Source organism: Panthera tigris, chromosome D1 (assembly GCF_018350195.1).
Source record: "Panthera tigris isolate Pti1 chromosome D1, P.tigris_Pti1_mat1.1, whole genome shotgun sequence".
NCBI lineage: Eukaryota > Metazoa > Chordata > Mammalia > Carnivora > Felidae > Panthera > Panthera tigris.
In genome coordinates this window covers 49,144,172-49,167,071 of record NC_056669.1, presented here as the reverse complement: position 1 = coordinate 49,167,071, position 22,900 = coordinate 49,144,172, and the positions used below count along the sequence as shown (strand labels likewise).

The following is a 22,900-nucleotide window of genomic DNA, read 5'->3' as shown; positions in this document are numbered from 1 at the left end:
TATCTTTGCATCTTTGGAGTCTAGCAGGTTGCCTGGCACATGGGTACCCAGAAAATACTTGGTGATGATTAAATACATGAAGGAAGGAAGGAAGGAAGAAAAAAAGATAATGGAGCCCAGATTTGGACCCAGGTTAGTGACAAAATCTTGTGAACTATCTTACAGTACAACCATATCAGCGGGAAATTCCACTTGAAGAAATTATGCAAGCTTACCTGATAGCTCCAACCCTGGGTTCCCAGATTGCTAGTTGTTGTCTCTGACATATTCAGGCATCTCGCCTGGCCTGAGTAATTGTAATATATATTCAGAGCTTGGAAAATATTCTGCAGCAGCTGTGCATCAGATAAACTGGGATTGTTCAAATACTTGCACACTACCTGTCATTTTAAAGAGACATAAAAGAAGAAGAATCAGAATATATTTATAAAATCATAATTTTAATGAAATAAAGAAGAAATATGACTGTGATTTGCCTATAAAATAATCTTAAACATCTAACAGCATTGCTTGACAATTTCTATCTCTTGAGTATAATCCTGTTCATAAATGAATAAACCATTACTCTCCAAGTGTAAAATTTAAATTACTCTCCAAGCTATAGAAATAAACCAAGGGCATTTGCATTTGTATGGTATGCAAAGTATTCCACACCTACCACTGTAGCCTCATCTTTTTTGCACGCTGTGTTCCAGCCTAGCAAAACCATTCTCAACACACCAGGGTCTTTTTCTTCTCTTTGCCTTTGCTCACCCTAAAATACCCTTTTCTCACTCTCGCACTCCAGTAACGTCTGGCAAACACCAATATAAACACCTTCTATAATACTTAGCTCAAGTATCACTTCCTCTATGAGGCCATCATTAGCTATGCCCTCAAGTTGGGGAGAACTAAATCACTACTCCCTTTGTGCTTCTACTTATACCCTGTACTTGCTTCTATCAAAACCCCTGTAACACTGTACTGTACTCATTTGATTCCACAACATCCCCCTCAGCACTCAGCAAGGTATCTGACAACTAAATGCTAGCTGAATGAATAAATACATTTTTGTGAAAATGTAAAATTTATAAAATTTCTTATGGAAAAACTATACCAAGCTCCAGTATCTGTGGTGTGATAAGAAATATATCAGGCAGCAACCCAGTTTCCAAATATTCCTGTCACTAGACTATCATCAGCATCTGAAATCTAGTACCTAAAAATCACAGAGAATGCTTGGGGTCAGAAGTGAGGGCAGGAATGACTAGATAGAGGCATGGGGAACTTTCAGGGGTAGGGAAATAGTCCTGATCTTCATGGAAGTCTGGGTTACACAACAAACAGTTCACTTGCGATTTGTGCAATTCACTGTATATAAATTTTATCTCAAAAAAAAAAAAAAGAAATACTGAACTTTAATTAATGATGATAAAGGTGAAGTATCCCTGAGAAGTATACTGATGTCTGCAACTTATTCTGAAATGCATTTTAAAAATAAGATGGAATGAAGGATAGAGGGATGGCTAGCCAAAAATATCTGTGCTAAATCAAATCTAACAAAATACTTTTATAGAATTTAGGTGGTATTTTTAATGGGTGTTCACTGTCCAATTATTTCAGTATTTCTGTGTTTGAAATCTTATTGAAAACAATAAAATACTGGGGAAAAATCACAGGCAATGGTTTCACAGCTGCATAATACCACCACTTACTGATTACTGAGCTCTGGGTTTACAACCATTGTATTATATAATCCTCAAACAATCTTATCAGATATATTATTGTCCATTATTTTACAAAAAGAAACTGAGTCTTATGTTAAATCACTTTACTCGAGGTCATCCACCTAGTAAATGTTAAGATCTAGATATAACCCAGATCTCTCTAGCTATGAAATATGCATCTTATCCATTATGCTACACGGCTTAGGGAGCATCCTTTGTAAAACTGCAAATAGCCTCCCGATGGCAAGGGAAACACACTCAGCTTGCATCATGAAGTCAGTGATTTGGTCCTTTCTCATTTTATATGGAAAAGATGTATACAACAGGCAAGTCTGATTTTAAAAAAAGAGACAGGAAGAGAGAGGGACAAGCTGAGAGAAAAAGGAGCCAGGAAAGAAAGAGCCTAGTTACCCTACTTCAGGGAGAGACTCCACGCAACAGGAGCAACAAGGCCCAGGCTGGGGACATGCCCAAAAAGGAGGCACTGAGAAAGGAAGTGAACAGCAGAAAGCAAACCCAGCCTCTCCTCCTAGTTCTGTTTAGGACCAGTTTCCAGCAACACCTTTCTGAAAAAAGAGGAAATATGAAAAGACTGCAGAAATGAATCATAAGGAAAATTCGAAGTCTCTCTCCAAATGCATTCAGCACAAAAATATTTCTGTGAAATGTTGAATGGTACTTTGTGAAAAAAAGGTTTCAGAGTCAAATAATTTTAAGAAATATTGTGTCAGCAAATGGGAACAGTTTACTTGACTGCGGGAATCCTCAGAGCCTTTAACATGCTCAACTACAACATGACTTTCCAAAAGGGATAGAGAGTGTGCACTACTTCCAGTAAGTTTTTGGAAATAACAAATGTAAGAAAAGTCAGAAATTGGGGTGCCTGGGTGGCTCGGTCGGTTAAGCGTCTGACTTCGGCTCAGGTCATGATCTCAGGTTTGTGAGTTTGAGCCCGCATTGGGCTCTGTGCTGACAGCTCAGAGCCTGGAGCATGCTTTAGATTCTGTATCTCCCTCTCTCTCTCTGATCCTCCCCTGCTTGTGTTCTTTCTCTCATTCTCTCAAAGACAAACATTTTAAAACATTAAAAAAAGAAACAGAGCCTGGGACCAAAACATACATGCTTGTAGTTTATTTGGGAATGTGATCCCAAAGAAGACAAATGACAGGGACAGAAAAAGGTAAGGAAAAAAAGGTGATATGGAAATGTGTACCAGGTGGTCACCACCACGGCCTTCATAAGGTGCCTATAAGGGATCTTCATGGAATTCCTCAGAACCCTTGTGCACTATGGGTGAGAGTATAAATTGGTACATTGTGGAAAACATTATGGAAGTTCCTCAAAAAATTAAAAATAAAACTACCATAAAATCCAGCAATTCCACTTCTAGGCAAATATTCAAATGAAAGGAAATTAGGATCTAAAAGAAATATCTACACCCCCATGTTCACTGCACCATTATTCACAATAGCCAAGATAAGGAAACTTAAGTGTCCATTGATGGATGAATGAATAAGGAAAATGTGAGATGTATATAAATGAAATGGAATATTAATCACTCTTTAAAAAGAAGCCTTGCCATTTGTGAGAATATGGATGAAACTGGAAGACATTACACAAGCCAGATACAGAAAGACAAACATTGTATGATCTCAGTTATGTGTAGAATCTAAAAAAGTCAAACTCATAGAACCAAGGTAGAATGGCAGTTGGTAAGGGCTGGGGGAAGGGCGATGGGTAAATGCAGAAATGTTGGTCAAAGGATATAAACTTTCAGTTATAAGATGAATAAGTTCTGGAGATCTAATGAAGATATTGGTGACTAAGATTAATAATACTTGAAATCTTCCAGGAGAGCCCCGCGTCGGGCTCTGCGCTGACTGCTCAGAGCCTGGAGCCTGTTTCAGATTCTGTGTCTCCCTCTCTCTCTGCCTCTTCCCTGTTCATGCTCTGTCTCTCTCTGTCTCAAAAATAAATAAACGTTAAAAAAAAAAAATTAAAAAAAAAAAAAAAGAAAAGTCAGAAATTAAGATGTCCAAATAACCTGGATATACCTTTAAAAAGTAACAGCGAGGTCATAAGAGTAAGATAAATCTGAAAAGGTGTACATGAAGAAACAGTACTGAGCTAAACTCAGAGCTTCGCAAACCTTAAGCCTAAAGCAATAAGAAAATGAAAACTGAAGAAAAAAGGCAAAACAGTGTTTTACTTTTCCACAACTTTCATTTATTCAGGGTAAGTCAAAAAATACCTAACAGTTGTTGGAAAATGTCCCTAAGAAATACGCCAATCAGAAACACTCAAGAAAATATGGAAATCAAGAACCAATCACAGAATCTGTTAAACTACTTATTGCCAACAGTTGGTCAGCATTCCTTCCTGACTGTGGACACTAACGGTGGATTCAGCTGTTTCCAAACGCAGCATAAAGCTATGGAATGGACCCGCGGAATGCATAGGAGAGCATTATGTCCAAGCACAGCACAGTAGATGAGGCAGGGTGACAATGTAAGCCAGGCAGGAGGAAAAGGGAGCGCTGATGAGCAACAACAAACAAGTGGCCTAAAACTCTGTTAAAGAACAGTAGCAAGTAAGTGTGACTCACATGCTGGCATCAGATCCCCTCTCAGAGCTAGAACACTGGGCCTCTGTCAGGCAAAGAAAAGGAGTCCCCATGAATAGCCATCTCTGCAAACAGCAGTTACTGTCACTCCTTAAAAGACACAGGCATGGCTGGGGACCGGCACCGGCTGACAATACTTGGGTTTCGGCAGTGCCAGTTACTCAGAGAGAACATCGTGGTCAGAAACTTGGCGTCTACTAATAGAAATTCCATATCCAGATTAAGGGCACTCCTGGGCCCACTGTCCTCTGTAAGGTCAGGGCTCCCTTGGAGCACTGGGTCCAGTTCCGAGCACCACACTTTAAAAAGGACACTGACCAACATGAGAAAATGTAGAGGGGAGCAATCAGGATGGGGAGTTGAGGAAAAGTTGAAGCAATCCTACAATTGTTTGTTTGTATCATTTTTCCAATCTTTCATTACTACAAATAAGGCTACAATAAATAACCTTGGGCCTAAATCTTTACGTACACCCTGAACTGTTTTCTTGAGATAAATTCTTAGAGGAGTTATTAGTTCAAAGGAAATAACCATTTTTAAGGCTTTTGCTACATCAAGCTGCCTTATAGAAAGAAAGTACCAATTTATAATCCTACTGGCACATTAGATAGAAGGCCTAAAAAAACTTCTTTTTGTAAAATATTTACAAATTTTTTTTGGTAAAATATTTACAAATTTACTAAGGGAATTTTATTATTTTAGGTGCTTCTAAAGTTCCTTTCTAAGTGAAAAATTCTGTGAGTACAAGCATCATTCTCTAGTGTAAACAACACAATCTCTACACATCTCTGTACACTACCTTAACAATTATGGTAGCAAAGAGTGAATAAAGTTTTCAAAAAATTACTGGAGTTATACTAGCAAAACCTCAGCACTATTCCCATGTTTATTCAAAAAAAGATAATCACGTACTTTTATAAAAGATCCATAGGATGCACAAAACTTATCTAAATGTTAAGTTGAACCATATGAAGTTGCCATGTTTATAAGTCAAACACAGTCAGATATCAGCATCTTTGGTTCAACTTCATCTAATACTCCCTTCACCTTAAGCCTGATAATGTGCAGTTATTAGCCAATTGAGGAGTACAAGTACTTGGCCTGTTGATTGTTTATTGAGGGCCTATAATAACAAGGAAAGAGTCCCTGACAACCACTTCCATTCAGAATACTCAACACTCATGTAGCCCCTGTACTATATTTCCTATTTATCTTGTGGACACTATCAAATTAGCTTCTTCCAAACACTTTCTATATAAGGTATAGCATTTCTATTTAGGTCATAAATTCAGTGATATGAGAGCAACTGGGACTGAGGCTGCTAGTCCAACTTGTGGTTCCTCGTGGTCAGGTACTTTCCCTATGATGACCCAGGGGAAAACATATAACGACCATCCCCATATCACAGAGGAGAAAACAAGCTCAGAGAGATCTGGCTAAAGATATACAATTTTAAAACTATGAATATAAGTTCTGAACCCACACTTTGGCCACAAAGTCCTAGTACAACACTGCCTCTCTGTTACTATATACAACAATAATACCTCTTGTTATTATTATATAACTAGTATCAATTTAGTGCTTACTAAGCACTGGGTCCTATTAAATTCTCATAATGACCCTAATAAGCATTACAATTACTATTACCCCCACTTTGCAGATGAGGAAACTAAAGAACAGAGAGGTTAAGAAACCTGTCCCAGTCACACAGCCAGAAAGTGGCAGAGCTGGCATTCAAATGCAAGATTTGCTGTGGAGCTTCCATTTGTAACTGCCAATACTACACATACTCAACTTCAAAACTGTAGTGTAAGAGAAAAATAACAACACAAACAGGGCCTAAATATACCTGTAGTCTCACGCTTAATTTTTTAAGCAAAAACATTGTTTTAATGTTTATTCATCTTTGAGAGACAGAGAGAGACAGAGCATGAGTGAGGAAGGGGCAGAGAGAGGGAGACACAGAATCTGAAGCAGGCTCCAGGCTCTGAGCTGTCAGTACAGAGCCTGATGCGGGGCTCGAACTCACAAACTACAAGATCATGACCTGAGCTGAAGTCGGACGCTCAACCGACTGAGCCACCCAGACGCCCCGCAAATTTTTTTATTCTTAGATTATCTTTATATTTTTCTAAGTTTGTTTTACATAAAAACTTAAATAAAAGGGATTCTGTGGCAATGTAAAAACCAAACAACTTTTTTTTATCATGCAACAAAAAAGAAAACTGTAAAACAGTAGAGTAATTCATATGAGGCTCAAAAATCAACGTATGAAATAGATTTAATTCACTTTCTATTTCCTAGAACAAAGGTGAACATTCAGGAAAAACTTAAAAAGAGCATTAGAAGTCCATTTTAATAATTCTTGTTTTAAAGAGTCTAGAAATCATGGTAAAAGAACATTTCAATCTTAGTACCAAACTAATTAGCTCTACACCCAGATATTTAGAATCTCCCCTTTGATCCCACATACACTAGACAGTGTAAAGATAATGATTTGTTTAAAAGCTTTATGTGTCCCCTTACCTATAAGGATAAACGTCTGAATAAGAGAAATAAAAAAGGGGCAAAGAAAATTTTTTAAAAGAAGGAAAGAAGATGGGTTAAAAAAAAAAAAAAAGACCAACCTCCTCTCGGAAAGTATGGCCCATCCACATTAGAGAAAGGATTAAGCAGATACATTCAGCTTTTCTAACAGATTTTCTTTCTCTATGGCTTCAATACCCCTCTCACACTCACAGATAATCACATTAGTTTTGTCATTAAAAGCTCCCTTTTCATAGAATGCACCTAAACCGCTTAAACCACCCAGAGAGGTCGCATACATTATCAAACACCAAGACAAACGGAAGAGATTTTCCATTTTATGTCTTATTATTTCACTACATCTAACTGCATGCTCAGAAGGCCAAGCCAAAAGATTTGGTGAGTTATCAGCTAAAAAATTATTCCAAAATCAATAACCGCTATAGTATCCTTAAAAACTGTTCTTTAAGCTGAGAAGAGACCTAGTAGTTTCTATGCTGACAGAGCAGTCAAATGACAGAGAGGTTTTCTATTTCCCTTTTCTCTTCTTCCTTGTGCTCTCTCAGCCAAGTCCATGATTATTTCTGCATGAATGTTGCAGCTTCTGTTAACAGTAAACAAAAGCAAATGGAGTCTGAGTGTGCAAAGCCCACAAACAAATTAAAAAGAACGATACTTGAGTTGACACGGAAAAGGCATTCAATCACTGCCTCTGGATCTTTCAGAACCATACAGGGTCCAGGCAGAATTGGAAATCACCTACTTTTTTTCATAACCCAACTGTTACACATTATCTCACTATCCTAAGCCTAAATTACAGACTTAGAAAAGGACGGCTGTTTGTCAGCCTTTTAAAAAGGAGGAAGTGTATCAGAGGGAGGAGGAGTTATGGTTAAATGGAACTATCCAAGTGAAAGAGCGGTCCCCAACTGGGTAGTGTTCCTGGGATTAGTGGGTTGGGAGAACAGAGAGGAGGTTAAGAAAGGAGAAATAGAATGAACAGTGAAAGAAAGTGATCTGAAGCTAAAAGTTTGGGAGGGAGACATGTAGTAGAAAAACTCTGAAATCATATAGGACAAAACTGGAAATAGAGGCAATGGAAAGTTCTCAAGCAGGGGGCAATGAGAGATTTCTTTTGGTTGGGTGCAGGCAAGAAACAGAAACATAAATATATTATAAGCAACCAAGAATTCCTTAATATGCCAAAAGAAAGGATAAAACCAGTAAGAAATGACTGAAGAGAATAACAAGAAGTAGTCCTGGAGAAAAGAAGTAAAACCTGATTGTCGGGCAAAGACACAAATTACCTTGCCTTAAAAATAAACTTTTATAATGCATATATACAGAAGATAAAAGAAGGACTGTGCTAAATCAAAAATAAATGGCAGAATATTTGAGATATACTCTACTAATTTTGAATGAATTAATTTTTAATGAATACTTAGGAGAGAGGAAGGATAGGATATTTATTTACATGTGAGATGCATCAGCAAATTTTTCAAAAGGAACATTAAAGAAATGGGGAGAAAAGCAAAGTTAGTGTTCCTTGTTCCAAATCATAATACAAACGAACACAAAAAAGCTGTATTCCTCTGGCTTTTTTATAAATCAGGGGTCGGCACACCCCCAGGCCAAATCCAGGCTACTGCTTATTTTATAAATAAAGTATTATTGCATAGTCTTCCTCATTTACTTGTATTTGCCTATGGCTACTTCCCTGCCACACCTGCAGAACAGAGCAACTGTGACAGAGACCAAATGGCCCACAAAACCTAAAATTTTTATTATTAGCTCTTTACAAATAAAGTTTGCCAACTTCTGTTCCAAATACCAAGGGAATTCCCTGTATGTTTTTGATTTATGTATTTATTTTGAGAGAGTGACAGAGTGCAAGCAGGATAGGGGCAGAGTGGGAGACAACAAGAATCCCAAGCAGGCTCCGCACTGACAGCACAGAGCCCAGCGAGGGGCTTGAACTCATAAACTGTGAGATCATGACCTGAGCCGAAATCAAGAGCTGGGACACTCAACTGACTGAGCCACCCAGGCGCCCCATTCCCATATGCTTATCATGTGACAACTCATCTGTTCTTCAAATGGGCATAAAAATGCAAACTTAATTTTCACTTTGTAAACAGACTATAGTTAAATTTGATAGTTGGCACAATGTGACTAGAGATCCACCCCAAAATCCAGCCAAATCCTCTCCTAATCCAGTGCGATATGGTAAAAGATCGGAGGCTCTGAACAATGGTAGACCCAAGTTCAAATTGTGCTTTCCCCATTTCTTGACTGAGCTTAAATTTCCACTCCATTGTACCTCTTTTTCCCAGAGTATTTTTGTGGGGATTAAATGGGACAGCATATATGAAAGTGTTCTGTAAATAGTAAAATAAGAGAGATAAGGCATTATTAGCACAAAGACATGTATGGAGGCTAACTGGCTCAAATTTAGTTTTTTTCTCATTATTTTGATCCAGGTTTTCTTACCATGAGAGAGATCTGATCTTTTAAATAACTCTGTATTGTCTAAATTCAATTGAATTCAATACAAATTTACCTCTGGCCTGCTATGTGCAAGACATCCACTTCTCATTCTAGCTTTTAGATGAAGAATAGGATCTCTAATAGCAAATGACCTTGTTCTATGTGGGTTACAAAGTTTTAAGCAAAATGTTCATTTAATAGTTCAAAGGGACTGATGGGGCACCTGGGTGGCTCAGTCAGTTAAGCGTCTTGACTTCAGCTCAAGGTTCATGAGTTCGAGCCCCACGTTGGGCTCAGAGCCCAACAGAGCTGACAGCTCAGAGCCTGGAGCCTGCTATGGACTCTGTCTCCCTCTCTCTCTGCCCCTCCCCTGCTCACACTCTCTCTCTGTCTCTCTCTCTCTCTGTCTCTCTCTCTTTCTCTAAAATATAAACATTAAGAAAAAAAATTTTTTAAATAGTTCAAAGGGACTGTTAAGTTCAAAGTGCTTTTGAAAACTGGTTTTCATCTGACCAAGTCTATTTATATTTCCAGCACTCATTCTACCTGTAGAATCAATTATATTCTCTAAACTTAACCATCAAGTTAGCCAAACTTTAATTTTAAAACTAATAAGAATATTCTTTACAAAGAAATGCTTAAAAGAGGATGAATACACAATAAAGAATTTTGTCATGAAAAGAACTTTAAAATTTATGGTGCGATGTATCTTTACAGTTTCCACAGTACTTTCATGTCTAATATTTTATTTGATCCTCAGCACAACCCTATGGAGAATGTAAGTATCATTACCTCATTTTGCAGAGGAAGACAGGGAGGCTCAGGAAGAAGACAGCCTCGCTCAAGATCACACAGCTGGTATATGGTGGTTCTGGATCAAAGATCCAGAGTCAGTACTCCTTCCACTCCACCCTGCTGATGGGGATCACTCCTTTATGATATGTCGAGCACTTAGAACACATTAGCAGTTGACTGAGTCATAGCACTATGATAGCAGTTGCCTTTTATTAAGCACTAACCATATATGACATAGGTCTATGTGTCTCAGATGTATGACAAAGATGGAGTAAATTGTGCATGCAAAGTGTACAGCACAGGACTTGGCACACAGTAATCGTTCCATTAGCAGCAACTACCGGTCTTAGCTCTAAATCATACAACTCTATAATCTATACATTTATCTCCTTTATTCAAATCAGAGGAAACTGATGTTTACAAACATTAGGTAAGGTGTCCAAGGTTGAGTAACCAGAAAGTGACAGAAGCCAGAATTTCTGCCCAGGTTGGTCATACTCAGAGCCCCTTTGTCATTGGAAATTCCTCTGATGCTAAAAGTCACAGAAAGCACCAGTTTAAAAAACAAAACAAAAAGAGAGAGAGAGAAAAGTTCATATTAAAAGTGACGAAGGAGAGGGGCCTGATGGCTCAAGTCCCTTAAGCATCTGACTTTTGATTTTGGCTCAGGTCATGATCTCACGGTTCATGAGTTCAAGCCCCATGTTGGGCTCAATGCTGACAGCATGGAGCCTGCTTGGGATTCTCTCTCACCCTATCTCTCTGCCCCTCTCCCCTCTCAAAATAAATAAGTAAACTTAAGTAAAAAAAAGTAATGAAAGGATATTTTCCTATTACCTTGATAGGCCAAGCAGGCAAAGGCTGTAAAAAGTTAGACTCATAAGGGTAGTCCACCATTGCCAGATTTATCCAGGTTTCAGAGATCCAGCCTTTCAAATGCTGAACATCCTGCGAATTTCTTAATGGGGTACATAAGTGAAGGGCTTCAGAAAGCCAATGCAAGCCACTGCCTGAAAACAGAATCACACTGTTGGAATATAAAAAGCACTACTTGACAGAAAGCTTTACTGATCACTTGGTATTTTAGAAAATTCAATCTTCTATACCATTTCTCCAAGTATGCTTTTTCAACATTCAATAAAATATTTTTAAAGTAACTGGAAAATCCCATGATAAACAAGTTGTCTATCTTCATGGGGTGTGCCAGAATTTATTTGAATTATTTCCTGTTTCAAAGATACTTTTGAAATAAGTAGATAAATAAACAAATGGAACATCAGAGAGCAATCAAAATGCATAAACCACAGTAAAGTAAAACAAACAAGTATCTGACAAACATAGTGTTGATCAAAAGACAGCAGATACAAAACATAGTACTATGTTCTTGATTACAGTGGATGATTATTATACAAATATACCATATTGGTTATGTTTCACTCCATGAAAATTCATCAAGTGATGTATTTTGATTTGTGTACTTTTCTGTATGTTATACTTAAAAATAAAAACAAGCAAGTGTTGAATTTAACAAGTGAAAGGTAAAACACTCCATGATTTTATTCTATTAATTAAAGCTTACCCGTTCTTGCGAGTCGAGTAATAGCACCCCAGGAATCGTGGATGGTCTCTGAACAATTTGGGCCACTTTTCCTAAAATCTTCAGTTACGATCTTCATAAATACACCACAAGGTACCAGATTACCAAAATGCCAGATGGGGGCAGAGGCTGCAAGAGCTCTAAATTGGAAGGAAAATAATAAAGGCAAACATAAGAAAAATGTAACTCATCAAATTCAAGTTTTAAAATTGAAACGGACATTGAACAAAAATGGTGAGAAAAATAAAAGCTGTTAATGAGATAAAAACCAGAAATCTCAGTACAACAGAAACAAATATCTAAGTATGCTGTGACAGTATTAAGAAGTGCTCATGTCCAATGAATAGCCACTTCTCCAAAGAAGACATCCAGATGGCCAACCAACACATGAAAAAATGCTCCACATCACTCATCATCAGGGAAATACAAATCAAAACCACAATGAGATACCACCTCACACCTCTCAGAATGGCTAACATTAACAACTCAGGCAACAACAGATGTTGGCGAGGATGTGGAGAAAAAGGATCTCTTTTGCACTGCTGGTGGGAATGCAAACTGGTGCAGCCACTCTGGAAAACAGTGTGGAGGTTCCTCAAAAAATTAAAAATAGGACTATACTACGACACAGCAATTGCACTACTAGATATTTATCCAAGGGATACAGGTGTGCTGTTTCGAAGGAGCACATGCACCCCCATGTTTATAGCAGCACTATCGACAATAGCCAAAGTATGGAAAGAGCCCAAATGTCCATCGATGGATGAATGGATAAAGATGTGATATATAATACAATGGAGAATTACTCAGCAATCATAAGGAATGAAATCTTGCCATTTCTAACTATGTGGATGGAACTAGAGCGAAATTAGTCAGAGAAAGACAAATATCATATGACTTCACTCATTTGAGGACTTTAAGATACAAAACAGGTGAACATAAGGGAAGGGAAGCAAAAATAATATAAAAACAGGGAGGGGGACAAAACATAAGAGACTCTTAAATGTGGAGAACAAACAGAGGGTTACTGGAGGGTTGTGGGAGGAGGGATGGGCTAAATAGGTAAGGGGCATTAAGGAATCTACTCCTGAAATCATTGTTGTACTACATGCTAAGTTGGATGTAAATTTAAAAATTAAAAAAATAAAAATATAAAAAGAAGTGCTCATGTCCAACATAAATGCATTTACCCAACCACCATATGAGGGTATTTCATCCTGAACCAGGCTGCAAGCATGCCACCATAAGAGCCCCCTAGGGCAATGACAGGTTGATTTTTAGCTCCTGGGATTGTTCTTTTCAAGTATTTGATTAACACTGCAAAATCTGCCAGAGCTTGTTCTGATGTCAGATAATTCAAGTATCTGGAATCCTAAAGAAAAGTAACAAAGAACAAGTATAAATGTGCACATAATAGCAGCTTAGGCATAGCATAGATCCAGGGAAAAAGCCAGTTAGATAAGTTTTTCTCCAAACAGAATTTCTAGGCAATTGAGTTAAAATGCCCAGTCAACGCAATAACGATGCTGATTTAAATAAATCATTAAAAAATTATTTTAAGTTTGTGCGAAGAACATAATGTATTTTGCATTCAAATGTTATTTCTATTAAATGCTATTTACCAAAGACCTTGTTGAGGTTGTAGAAACAATAGAAACAAACTGTAATATTTAATAGTAAATGTGATGGAATACAATTCTCAGCTTAACAAACAACTGCTGTATTACAATTTTTATTACTTTTTTTAATGTTTATTTGTTTTTGAGAGAGAGAGAGAGACAGAGAGACAGAGCACAAGCAGGGGAGGCACAGAGAGAGAGGGAGACACAGAATCCCAAGCTGGCTCCAGGCTCTGAGCTGTCAGCTCAGAGCCCGAGGCCAGGCTCGAACTCATGAACCGCGAGATCATGATCTGAGCTAAAGTTGGATACTTAGCCAATCGAGCCACCCAAGGTGCCCCTAAAATTTTTATTTTAAATTTTGAAACGTAAAATGGCTACTGGGGCACCTGGGTGGCTCTGTTAAACATCCGACTTCGGCTCAGGTCATGATCTCGTAGTTCATGAGTTCGAGTCCAGCCTCAGGCTCTGGGCTGCAGCTCAGAGCCTAGAGCCTGCTTTGGATTCTGTCTCTCTCTCTCTCTCTCTCAGTCTCAAAAATAAACATTAAAAAAAATTTAAAAAATAAAATGGCTACTATACAGGCAAAGGTAGACTGAATCTTGTGAAAAACTGAAGAATCATCAATAAAAATCAAACTCATCCTTCCTTATCAGAAAGATTATCATTATATCTGCATACCAACAACTGGAAATTACCCTGTTGTAAACAACTATAAAATTGGAGTTACAAAATGGAATACAGCAACTACATCCAGGCATTAGAAAACAGGCAACACAAGACGTTGATCCCTGAGAGAAGGATATTCATAAAGTAAGTCCCATGATCACAGTCTCTCTGCCTAGAGACAATTTCCTCAGTGCAACGTAGCGGGGTAAAGCTCAGAGTCCTGCTAAACTAAGGGAGCTAGTAAAGTATATGATTGGACTCATAGGTGGAATTTGAGAAACTCAACAAATGAACATAGGAGAAGAGAAGGAAAAACAAGATAAAAAGAGAGGGGGAGGCAAACCATAAGAAACTCTTAAATACAGAGAACAAACTGAGGGTTGCTGGAGAGGGTGAGGGCGGATGGGTTAAATGGGTGATGGGCATTAAGGAGGGCACTTCTCAGGGTGACCACTGGGTGTCATATGTAAGAGATGAATCACCGGATTCTACTCCTGAAGCCAAGACTACACTGTGTGTTAACTAACTTGAAAATTAAAAAAAAAAAGTATCTCTCCTTTAAAAGAAAAAGTCTTATTCCTCTCTCTTTGAGCTTGGGCTGTGCTTAGTGACTTGGTTCTAATTAATGTGTCAGAAGTGACGTATAACTTCCAATGTTAAGTCACAATAAGCACTGCAGTTTTCACCTTGCTCTCTCTTGAGCCACCCAGGTACCCCAAGATACATACCCCAAGATACATACCTCTTAACTCCTCTTTCATTATCTATCACTAGTCTTTACTTCCAATTTTCTATGTATAATTGAGTGTAATTTTTTTCTAATCCTTGCATAATATTTGTAATATTAACCCCCATGCTACTGACAAATTCTGTTAGCACATGAAGGGAAAGAAGCATATCAAAAAGAGCCCTTAGTTCCATTTTGCTAACAAAGTATGAACCATGGGGATCTAGGTGGCATTATGTTTCTATCTGCAACAAGCTGACTTCTTCCAATGGTTTCAAGATCTATCAACTCTCCTAATCAGATAATTATGCAGAATAATAAGCTAAAGAATAGAGTTTCCCCCGATAGCCCAACAAATATCAGCAAATAGTTCTGTTCTTCATTCACAACACAAGAAATTTTCATTTATTTTATTTACTTATAATATGAGCTAATAAAACCTCTGAGAATGAAAATTAAAACTCTTTTCAGGGGTGCCTGGGTGGCTCAGTTAGTTAAGCATCTGACTTCAGCTCAGGTCATGACCTCATGGTTTGTGGGTTTGAGCCCCGCGTTGGGCTCTGTGCTGACAGCTCAGAGCCTGGAGCCTGCTTTGGATTCTGTGTCTCCCTCTCTCTGCTTCTCTCTCTCTCTCTCAAAAATAAACAAACACAAATATACATATATAAACTCCTTTCAAAATAGGCAGCCTAGAAAATTACTGGCCCCAAGTTCTTCTAAAAAGATGGTATATGCATACTGGTAGTATGCATAATGATCTTAGGTAATCTTTTTTATTTTAATACTTGTTTTAATGTAATTTAGAAATAAAAACTAGTACATAAAACCCTTGTTAAGATAATGCAAAATTTGAAAAGTTAGTTGTTTAAAGAAAAGTATTGTGTAAATAATAGCACAGATAGCAAATTCATATACACAGAATCACAAAGTACATGAGTGACTCAGTTGAGGAAATAGTATCCTTTTTATTGGGTGTACAGTCTGTGGCCAAGGCCAAAACTCCTTGTGAGATTAGGAAAGGTCAGAAGGGAATCCAAGTGGCCATTTGGACTCACTGAGACAGAGATAATTTGTCCTTATTTTATTGAAAAATACCTTTTTAAACATTTGAGTGCTCATTATACTTTTTCCTGTGGTAGACCCAGTATATATTATTAATATAATATATAAGTGTATAATTTATAAAGTAGAATAATTTACTGATATTTCTGAAACAATGAGAAGTTCCCCTCACATTCTCTGCAGCCATATCTTAAGATTTCCCACTGAGTTAAAAAATGATCAACATTAGAAATGATAATATTATAGTTTAAAAAGGGCTTAAACTTTTAAGTTTAAGGCACCTGGGTGGCTCAGTTGGTTAAGCATCCGACTTTAGCTCAGGTCATGATCTCATGGTTCATGAGTTTGAGCCCTGCATCGGGCTCTGTGTGGACTGCTCTGAGCCTGGAGCCTGCTTCAGATTCCGTGTTCCCCTCTTTCTCTGCTTCTCCCCCTCTCATGCTCTGTCTCTCTCTGTCTCTCAAAAATAAATAAAATGTTAAAAAAATAAAAATAATAAAAAGCACCCAATCTGTTCAACTGCATATAAAAAAGGAAAGATTAAATACAAATCATTGAAATTTCAGGCTATTCAAGCTACAGCTATCATTTCTTTCTTAAAGTGGAACATGTAATTAGAACATGTAATATCCTAAACTTCAAAAAAACCTTTTAAACTTAAAATTAAAAACTATACAGGCATACCTCAGAGATATTGCAGGTCTGGTTCCAGACCACTACAATAAAGTTAATATCTTAATAAAGCAAGTCCAATGACTATTTTGGCTTCCTAGTGCATATAAAAGTTATGTTTACACCATACTGTAGTCTATTAAGTGTGAATTAGTATTATTTCCAAAAAGATGTATACACTTTTTTTATTTAAAAAAATTTTTTTTTTAATGTTTTTATTTATTTTTGAGACACAGAGAGACAGAGCATGAGCAGGGGAGGGGCAGAAAGAGAAGGAGACACAGAATCAGAAGCAGGCTCCAGGCTCTGAGCTGTCAGCCCAAAGCCCGATGCAGGGCTCGAATTCACAGACTACGAGATCATGACCTAAGCCAAAGTCCGACACCCAACCGACTGAGCCACCCAGGCGCCCCAAAAGATGTATACACTTTAATTTAAAAATACTTCATTGATAAAAAATGCTAACCATCATCTGAGCTTTCAGTGAGTTTTTCTGAGCTTTCATCTTTTTTACCAGTGGAGGGTCTTGCCTAAATGTTGATGGCTGTTGACCAGTCAGGGTGGTGATTGCTGAAGGATGGGATGGCTTTGGCAATGTCTTAAAACAAAACAACAATAAAATTTGCCATATCAATTGACTCTTCTTTTCATGAATGATTTCTTTGTAGCATGTGACGCTGTTCAATAGCATTTTTCCCCTCAGAATTTTTTTCAGAATTGGAGTCAATCTTCTCAAACCCTGTAGCTGCTTTAAAGTTTGTTTAATTCTCTACATTCATTGTTGACATTTCAACAATATTCACAGTATTTTCACCAGCAGCAGTTTCCATCTCAAGAAACCAATTTCTTTGCTCATCCATAAGAAATAACTCCTCATCCATGAGAAACAACTCTTCATCCATTCAAGTTTTATCACAAGATTTCAGCAATTTAGCACATCTTCAAGGTCCACTTCTAATTCTGATTCTCTTATTTCCACGACATCTGCAGTTACCTCCTCCACTAAAGTCTTTCTTGAAACCCTCACAGTCATCCACAGGGTTGAAATCAGCTTCTTCCAAACTCCTGTTCATGTTGATATTTTGACCTCTTCCCATGAATCCTGAATATTCTTCATAGCATATAGAATGGTGAATCCTTTAGAAGGTTTTCAATTGACTTTGCCAAGATCCATCAGAGAGGAATCGCTCTCTGTGGCAGCTATACCTTACAAAATGTTTTTTGTTTGTTTGTTTGTTTGTTTTTTCAGAGAGAGAATGAGCAGAGGAGAGGCACCAGAGGATCCAAAGCAGGCTCCGTGCTGACAGCAGAGAGCCCGATGTGGGGCTCAAACCCAAGAACTGCGAGATCATGACCTGAGCCAAAGTCAGATGCCTAACCAACTAAGCCACCCAGGTGCCCCACAAATGTATTTCTTAAATAAGATTTGAAAATCAAAGTGACTCTTTGATCCATGAGTTGCAGAATGGATGTTGTGTTAGCAGAAATGAAAATAATATTCATCTCGTTGTACATCTCCATCAGAGCTCTTGGGTGACCAGATGCATCGTCAGTGAATGATAATATTTTGAAAGGAACTTTTTTCTTCCCAAGCAGTAGGTCTCAACAGTGGTCTTAAAGTATTCAGTGAACCATGTTGTGAACAGATGTATAGTCATCCAGGCTCTCTGTTCTTTCATTTATAGAGCACACACAGAGTAGATTTAGCATAATTTTTTAGGGCCCTAGGATTTTCAGGATGGTAAATGTGCATTGGCTTTAATTTAATGTACCAGTTACATTAGCTCCTAACAAGAGAGTCAGGCTGTCCTGAAGACTTCAAGCCAGGCATTGACTTCTCTTTGTGAAAGTCCTCAATGGCATCTTCTTTCAATAAAAAGCTGTTTTGTCTATATTGAAAATCTGTTGTTTACTGTAGCCACCTTCATGATTTATCTCAGCTAGGTCTTCTGGATAACTTACTGTAGCTTCTACATCAGTACTTGCTGCTTCACCTCGTACTTTTATGTTATGGAGACAGCTTCTTTCCTTAAACCTCATGAACTCTGCTAGCTTCAGATTTTTCTTCTACAGCTTCCTCACCTCTCTCAGCCTTCATCACATTGAAGAGAATTAGGGCCTTGCTCTGGATTAGGCTTTGGCTTGAGGGAATGTTGTGGCTGGTTTGATCTACCCAGACCTCTCAAACTTTCTCCTTACCAGCAGTAAGACTGTTTCACTTTCTTGTCATTTGTATGTTCACTGGAAGAGCATTTTAATTTCCTTCAAGAACTTTTCCTTTGCATTCACAACCTGGTTAAATGTTTGTTACAAGAGGCCTAGCTTCCAGCCTCTCTCAGCTTTCAACATGCCTTGCTCACTATATTTAATCATTTCTAGTTTTTTATTTAAAGTGAGAGACATGCAACTCTTCTTTTCATTGGAACACTCAGAGGCCAGCTGGCCTCATTTCAACATTTTTATGTCTCAGGGAATAAGGAGGCCTGAGGAGAGAGACAGAGATGGGGGAATGGCCAGTTGGTGGGACAGTCACAACACACACATTATTTATCAATTAAGTTTGCCATCTTATGTGAGCATCTTCCAGATCACTGATTGCAGATCACCATAATAAATGTAATAATAATGAAAAAGTTTGACATGTTACAATAATTACCATAATGCAACACAGAGAAACAAAGTAAGCAAATGCTGTTGGAAAAATGGCACTGATAGACTTGCTCAACACAGGGTTGCTACAAACCTTCAATTTGCAAATAACACATGATCTGTGAAGTCCAGTAAAGTGAAGTTCAATAAAACAAGGTACTTACCTTGAATGAATTGTTACCAAAAGGTAGGGATTCTCCATAGTATCGATGTTCAGCAAACACCAACATAGCTTTCAGTTCCTCAGCCACATCCCACATGAACCCCTAGGGAGAATTTACAAATTCACAGGATAAAAATCATTTTTTTATGCGAAACAGTCATTGAACCTTTTGCCAAGTCATATGAGATGAATGTTAAACCAGACCAAAAAGAGCTCTGAGAAGTTGCACAATTTATATTTGTTCTACAAATAACTGTTGTTTCGTTGTTGCATGTTAATCTCATACTATAGTACAGTGAGATAATTAAAAATAAGCCCAAGTCACTCAACCACCAATCATTCCAACTCTCCTTATTCTGACACTGGAGCTGCATAATCAATATTTTGTCAAAAACAGTCTTCAAATTGCACTGTGTATAAAATAGTCTAGGAAAAACTGTAGATATGTAAGTTAGCTGCCTACCCATAAACATTTACAACATAAAAGAAAAAAGAAATACAAATAAGCATACTGGGCTCCCTTGGGTTTTATATTAATCTTATTTTCTCAAAAATAAGTAGTAGCTAACAATAGCTAATAATAATTGAGTACTTACAATGTGTCGGGCTGCTCTAAATACTCCATATATATTACTTCATTTGATTATCACAACAATCTAAGAGATAGGTACTTTTAGTAACCCCATTTTACAGACAAGGACACTGAGGCACAGTAGTTTAAATATCCTGTAACAGTCACACAGCTAGAAAGCAGAAGAGCCAAGATTCAAGCACAGGCTAGCTTCACAGTACAATCATCAAATGCTTTCAGATCTTATTTCCATACTTAATGCTGGTCATTAATCAATCACTGAATTTTTTCACTTACCTCAAGTGGTGCCCTCAGAATCCTTCTCAACAAAGCACTCTAGACAGCCAACATCAATCGATTAGATTTAAATTTAGCACAGATTAAAAACTATTTGTCATTCCTAGGGCACACTGCTGTTTTTTAATGAACTGCTGCTTCCTAACAAGGGCTAAGAACCTCTAAAAGTTTTTATTCATCTTGATCAATAAATGAACAATTTAGAGAGCTACATGCAGGTGACGATGGAGAATTTAACCTGTTATCTGTGATGGTTTCAATAACCCTCACTTTCTCTCTTAACACCTTGCCCATTTCCTGCCATTTATCTGCAGACCCTGTAACAACCAGCTCAAGCATGCCCTCCTCTGCCTGCCCCATTTTGGCATTGCTAATCAGTCCTGCCTCTCAACACCACCGTGCTAGGTATAGATCTCTATTACTACGCTGAAATATTTGTTTATATGTATCTTACCCTACCAGACTATGAACTTCTTTTTTTAAAGTTTATTTATTTATTTTGAGAGAGAGAAAGCACGAGCAGGGGAGAAGTAAAGAGAGAGGGAGAGAGAGAATCCCAAGCAGGCTCTGAGACACCAGCCTGGAGCCCGACTAGGGGCTTGACACAAGGCTTGAACTCACAAACCATGATATCATGACCTGAGGTGAAACCAAGAGCTCAACCCAGAGTCACCCAGGTGCCCCCAGACTGTGAGCTTCTTAAAGGTAAGGATCATCTATCAAAATAGCCAGGCCTCTGGGGAGCTGAACTCAGGCTTTCAAAGGAAGCAGTTTAATTGAACATTGATTGTGGTCAGTAATTTTTGCCTGCGTCTATTTCAGGGTGTTTTTATTTTTCAGAAGAGGTCCATGTAATATATTAACAATTTAATAACACTATGTGCCAGCACTGTCCTAAATTCCTAACTCTTATTTAGTCCTCACAGCAACTGTATGAACTAGATTATTATCACTACACCCATTTAACAGGTAAAAAAAAACCAAGGCACAGAAGAAGAGACTGCCCAAAGTCACACGGCATAATGGCAAAACCAGAATTCAATCCTAACCAGTCTATCACTCTTGACCATTCTGCTACAGTCTCTTAATAAATGAACATCCAGAATATGTGATAGTGCAACCAGGACATTTTAGTATAAAGGGAGGTGTCTAGGGCTGGGAAAGGGCCAGGACCCTTCTAAGGATCTACATCTAGTCACTTCCCTGGAACTGTTCCTACACTGTGTAGCTCTTCCTTTCTGTCACTTCTAAGGTAAGCCTTAAATTATGCTGCCTGTCAGAGCAGTGGAGGCAAGAACATCTGCCTTTCTATAAGAGGAAAAAGAGCTGGGAAAAATAACTGGACACGAGAAGCTGCCCCATGGCCGTGGCATAAATGGGAAATCACACATGAGAAAGAGAAAAAGACAAAGCAGCCTCAGGTGTTTCACAGAATAACTAAGCAGGAATCTGATGGAAAATAAATCCTGATTTCACTTGTCACTGATGTAAGAGAAATAGACATCCTAGGACCTGAATTATTTGATTTCAACTAACATATTTAGACTCAACAGTCTTAAGGAAATATTGAAAAATGAGAAATGCAATAACATTATAATTGGGTCGATATCTTTGCTTTCAATTCAGTTTAGTTCAACAAACATTTACTAAGACCTCTTGAATACCAGGCACCGCGGCGGACATTGGCAATGGAGAAAATGTGATTCAGTCTTCAGTTTAAGGTAATTCACAGACTAGCTTTTTGGTAGAAAATTGACATTTTCTAGTCATAGCGCTAGAACATAAAAAAAGGAAAATATCTTCCTTTCAAGTGTCCTTCTAAAGTAAATTTTGTTAATGGATTTAAGTGTTATTATAAAAGACAATAGAATGTATGGTCAGGAAAGCAAGCTAACATCTATACTATTTTTTTATTCACAAATATAAGAAAAATAGTAGAACAGGAAAGCTAAACTAAAATATAGCTACAACTTTACCTCTGTCCATTCCTATTTGACAATCAAACTTGCATTTTGTTTTTCTTATTTGCACTGGCATTGTTTAGATTTTATTCATTCATTTAACAAATATTTATTGAGCACATACTGTATGTCTAGCACAGTTCTTAGACTGAAAATACAATACTAAACAAAAAAACAAAAATTCATGCCCTCATGTTTATATCCTGGAGACCATAATCAAAACAAACAAAAACCAAAAAAATCTATATGCAATAATATTCCTATTCCCATGTCCCTCATATCCTTATTCACTCTAGAAATAAATTGGGATTAAAAAAAAAATCTAAGATTCAATTGTCCAAAAATAGTATTTCACTCTTTTCATGAGTAATTCTTTAAGCTCTAAAGAGCTTCTTGATTAAGTACAGTAATATTTGGTCATATATACCGCAAAACATTTTTTTCTAGTTTGTCATAATAAAAGGCAAAGTGAGCATAGGAATTTCACAAATTTGCACATACCGTATTATTGCAAAACCAGACAATGTCCCCTTCATTACCAGTGTAGAAAAGTATTGATCCATCATCTTTCTTCCAGTGTTCATCAGCTAGTAAGTACCGCTGTTTAAAAGTTTTATCTGTAGTAAATCCAAAATGATCAACCTATGACAAAAACAAAGCAGACAAATTTCAGAGGAAAGTAAATGAGATCAACAAAAAAGTAATTAAACTTATTCTTCCGTTAAAACCGAACTAAGCTACAAAAATATTCACAAAACTTTTTAAACTTCATTTGA

At 37.5% G+C, this 22,900-nt stretch overlaps 1 protein-coding gene across 5 annotated transcripts in view; it reads right to left on the bottom strand.

Moving 5' to 3' along the window:
- Window positions 1–22,900, bottom strand: part of LOC102970112 (prolylcarboxypeptidase) — a 77,927-nt gene that overhangs the window by 10,824 nt on the left and 44,203 nt on the right. For all 5 annotated transcript variants that reach the window (XM_015536119.2, XM_007078965.3, XM_042958241.1 and 2 more), the window contains 6 exons: window positions 22,626–22,766; window positions 19,297–19,398; window positions 12,925–13,106; window positions 11,717–11,874; window positions 10,975–11,147; window positions 216–380 (listed from right to left, as the gene is read on the bottom strand). In XM_015536119.2, coding sequence (XP_015391605.1) covers window positions 216–380; window positions 10,975–11,147; window positions 11,717–11,874; window positions 12,925–13,106; window positions 19,297–19,398; window positions 22,626–22,766 — 921 coding nt within the window. The remainder of the gene's footprint in view (window positions 1–215; window positions 381–10,974; window positions 11,148–11,716; window positions 11,875–12,924; window positions 13,107–19,296; window positions 19,399–22,625; window positions 22,767–22,900) is intronic.